The 4,208-nt window shown below is 49.3% G+C and overlaps 2 protein-coding genes across 2 annotated transcripts in view; one reads left to right on the top strand and one right to left on the bottom strand.

Annotated features, from left to right (window-relative positions):
- Nucleotides 1-1,360, top strand: part of LOC102767760 (histone H1t) — a 2,387-nt gene extending 1,027 nt beyond the window's left edge. The window contains exon 2 of the mRNA XM_006759987.1: nucleotides 1,288-1,360. Coding sequence (XP_006760050.1) covers nucleotides 1,288-1,360 — 73 coding nt within the window. The remainder of the gene's footprint in view (nucleotides 1-1,287) is intronic.
- An 871-nt stretch (nucleotides 1,361-2,231) lies between these two features.
- Nucleotides 2,232-2,537, bottom strand: LOC102767477 (histone H4). The gene has a single exon (XM_006759986.2). The coding sequence runs from the start codon at nucleotides 2,502-2,504 to the stop codon at nucleotides 2,232-2,234; it is 273 nt and encodes a 90-aa protein (XP_006760049.1). The 5' UTR covers nucleotides 2,505-2,537.
- Nucleotides 2,538-4,208: the final 1,671 nt, after the last annotated feature.

Raw genomic sequence — 4,208 nt, 5'->3', positions numbered from 1 at the left:
TTTTTTTTACATCTGTAATGTTAAACTTGTTTTGTTTACATTATGAGTGATTAGCCAGTAAAAGTCACAAATATTTACAGTTGTCACAAGAGTATTGAAATGCTATTTATCCTTATTTCCATAGTATATAGTTACTATGCTATTGTCACATTTTTTAAAAGTTGGTTTGATAATATGATTGCTCTATTTAATACGATTGTGACTCCATGTATTTTATTTAGGAAGAGTGTATAGGTGGTGCCCCACAGGCAGAAAAATGCCAATCCTCGTCTTTAAGGAAATGTTGGAGGCTGCACAGTTGTTAGGGTTTGCCTCAAACGTTTGTAAACAAAAACTGCTTGTATTGGAAAACGCTCCAAGTTAATGCATGTTTCTCATTTTAAAATTAGCTTATTTTCACTGTGATTTGGCATTCTTATTTAAAATCATCGTAAATATGAAATTCATACTGTTAATCCTATTCTGGGCCTTGGTGTTTAAGTGCAAAAGGATGTGCCACATCCTTCCAATTGAGCATCTTCTCCAGGTGGCTCACTAGCTCTGACCCTTTCAGAACTCATTTGTACAACGGCCTCTAAGGAAAAGATTTAAATTGTGTCTCATATGAAAAACAACTGACATCATGGCTTCAGTTTGTGTAGAATCAGCCCCGAGTCCAAGCCTCGCTTGGATATGACACCCAGTTTCCTTGGAGGCTGGAAATGTTCTGGAAATAGGCTTTGGTCACCTGACTAGCGGTGGACTGACCTCGGACCCGCAGACCCTCATATCTCCCAGGAAAAGGGACCAACAACTGGCCTCATCCCACCCTGCAGCCACCGGCCTCTGGCCTCCCAGCATCGCTCAAATCACATCGTCTATAACCCGTTCCTTGACCCCATGGGCCCCTGTGCTCCTCTGGCCTTTTAGCGCCTGGCACACAGCAAGTTAACAGCAGCCAGGGTGGGGTGGCTCAGTGGTTGAGGGTTGACCTTGAACCAGAAGGTCACAGTTCAATTCCTGGTCAGGGCACATGCCTGGGTTGCAGGCTCCATCCCCAATTGGGGGAGTTCAGGAGGCAGCCAATCCATGATTCTCTCTCATCATTGATGTTTCTCTCTCCCCCGCTCTCTGAAATCAATAAAACAAACAAAAAAAGGAAACCCACCAAGGTTTTCCCTACCATTCTGGGAACAGCAATTAACCCCTTCCTTTAGCCACAGAAAAATGGCCCAGCAATCCCAGCCCCGACATGTAACCTGGTTTTGCGCCCACACCGGGCACTGTCCCTGGGAGCTTGTCCCCCAGAGGCTTCATTGACATAACCGCGTATCAGGCCACAGGGACGAGCACTCCGGCCACGCCCAGCGGCCCGTCGTGAGATGGTTCTGGAAATCTTCAAACGGCCTTTGGATTCAACCTGAGGACGTAACACCTTTTATAACTATATTGTAATGTTTGAATGGGCCGTAACAACAAAAACTTCTCCACCGTTTATAGCTGGCACATTTAAAATGGAAAACGAAAAAATAAAAGGAAAAATAAAAAGAACAGCTGGGAGCCCTGGGAGTGGGGTGGGGTAGGATCTCTCCCTTCACAAACGGAAGCCGGGCCGTCAGGGCGGAGGGAGTTAGAGACCAGAGTTAAAGCCCCGACCCCCTTAGTCAAAGGTAATTTACCAACAGCTTGGCCTCGGGCTTAGGGAGGGGCCCGGCCTGACAACAGAAATCAGCAAAGGTCCTTACATTTACACCCAAACCGAGGAAAGAAAGGGGAGGAGTGAGTTCACAGTGTGAAGAGCTTTCCCGACATCGCCCGGGGCAAATCCGTCAGGAATTAACACCCAGCCTTTCCGTCCAGGTCGAATTCTAAGTAGTGGGTTCCTGTGGTCGTCTCACTGCACCTCACAGAGCGGATTTGTAAAAGCCTATTCAACTTCCCCTCCCTCTTCCCCCACTAGGAACCAGGCGGACCGCCCTCGCAGGGCTCCGCGCCACAGCAAACTTCTCCACAACCACGGCCTGTGGTGGTTCTTATCGGGAGACACGGGAGAGTAAAGGCCCTGCCAGAAAAATGAAAGTGGGGCCTCCAGGAACTCATATCCTCCCGATGAGAGCCCGAACCTAGCACCTCTCCCATTTGCTTGCTCCTGCGGGTCACCCCAGGAGCCCCCGCTCCCTCCCGAGCCGAGGGCGCCGGCGCTTTGCGAACCTAAGATTAAGGCCGCGCAGACATCAAACAAGTGCCCCCAACTAAAGGAGCGCCGGAGCGCGCACAGCCCTTCCGAGAGGGGGTGGGCGGCCCTGAAAAGGGCCTTTGGGGGAAGACGGGGGCGGGGCGAAGACCTTGAGCACCCCGCGCGTCTCCTCGTAGATGAGCCCGGAGATGCGCTTGACGCCGCCGCGCCGCGCCAGGCGCCGGATGGCGGGCTTGGTGATGCCCTGGATGTTGTCGCGCAGCACCTTGCGGTGGCGCTTGGCGCCGCCCTTGCCCAGGCCCTTCCCGCCTTTGCCGCGTCCGGACATGCCTGCAGTTGCAGTGAAGGTTCGCGCTCCGCGCAGCCGTTTAAATAGAATGTTTGCGGACCTGATTGAGAACCACAGGCGCCGCGTTGTTTTTTTTCTAAATTAGGTCATCGCGGGGGCGGAGCGAGGGGAAGAGCTGAACATGTCAACGTTGTGATTGGCCAGTGAACCTGGGCTTATTCGGGCTGGAAGGGGAGGAGCAGATTTCCTTGAAAAGCTTTCGTTTCTTTTCTGTCTGAATGTTTTTTTCGTGCTAGTTGATAAATTGGGTCCATTTCCCTGTTATTTGACGCGGGAAAAGGTTCGCTCAATCTTTTTATTTCCACTGAGAAACGAGGACACTATGTAATGGTTCCCTGGGGGGTGTAGGTATAGTAAGGATGGTGGATTTGTCGGTGGAGGGACTTTTCCATTTAGTCCTTTTAATATTCCTGTTTTAAAACACGTATTTTGACGGCTTTTTCTCTTTTGGAGAAAGTGTAAGCCTGGCCATGAAGAAGCTCTGGGCCCAAGGGTAGAGTGTTTGGACAGATGGAAAGGCTGACAAAGAATTGAAAATTAAACCCTCTTCCTCTTCTTCAACATTTGAACATTTACAAGTTGACTCCTTTGTACGTAAAGCCTGAGTCGGGGAGCATAGCGCTAAACTCCAACAAGCAGTTGTCTGGACCCTGTTTCCGGCCCGCACAGCTTTGCCTGCAATTCCTAACCAGCTCCCTTTCCTCCTTTATTAATCCCTTTCAACCTTTTTAGAGACAAGAATAAAGGTTTTGTAGAACTAGGGATTAAGTGTTGGGGAGGGCTAATACGTGATTAAGGTCATCACAAAGCCCTCAGGGCCTTCCCCGGAGACGCCTTTGATGAGGTTATTGGTATTGTAAACAAGGCTAAGCAATTTTTGAAATTTCCCACTGAAAGAGTCACTCCAGTTGAAAGGAAAAAAAAGAGACACCTCTCCCCATTCTGGTTAATAAATGAATGCCTATTTTGGAAACTTAGAATGAGACTGTTAATGTAAAAAACAAACAAACATGCAAACCTGCGAAGAATTTTTTGAGTTTATTTGAGCCAAACTGTAGACAATGGCCGGGAAGCAGGATCTCAGTGGATTGGGATCTTGCTCCGGAGAAGGGCAGCTTTGCACCTTGTTTTACACATTACACCCCAAGGAGGGGAGGTAGGTGGGTGACAGAAATCCACTGGTGATGGATTAGGGAGGGATGGGATAAAAAGTGAAATGATGGGCACGTGCTTCCTCTGCACCGGTGGGTACAGGGCAGTTAAGGGTCAACAATTAACATGATCACAATAACAACGAAGGATTTGTGGTTCCAGTCCTAGCGCTATTCCTTATGCCCTGAGGGGTCCAGAAACCCTGACTTTTCACAGGTGATATCTTAGATCCAAAAAGACAACAGGCTCAGTAAACATCCAAGATGATCTTTGTCGGGGAAGATACTGGCCTGGGACTTGACACCCACCATAAACTTCTCTTTAGCTAAAAGATTTTAATTTCAGACCATCCTTTGTGGTGACTGACTTTAAGTCTTGGGTTTGCAAGGCTGTCACGCCGCCTTCCCGGCCTTCCCTGAGTCAGGTTAGCATGGGGCCCCTCGTCCCCAAGACTGGCCTGAAACAGACCCAACCGCAAGGCCTGCCGCCGCGCAGGCGCAGAGGAGAGAACTTTGACCACCCGAAACCACG

Source organism: Myotis davidii, unplaced genomic scaffold, assembly GCF_000327345.1.
Source record: "Myotis davidii unplaced genomic scaffold, ASM32734v1 scaffold2537, whole genome shotgun sequence".
Classification (NCBI taxonomy): domain Eukaryota; kingdom Metazoa; phylum Chordata; class Mammalia; order Chiroptera; family Vespertilionidae; genus Myotis; species Myotis davidii.
Note: the sequence above shows the minus strand (reverse complement) of the source record. Positions and strands in the feature narration are given on the sequence as shown.

What these genes read in the sequence shown, in the direction of transcription:
- LOC102767477 (XM_006759986.2), bottom strand. Translation starts at nt 2,504, where the DNA reads ATGTCCGGACGCGGCAAAGGCGGGAAGGGCCTGGGCAAGGGCGGCGCC.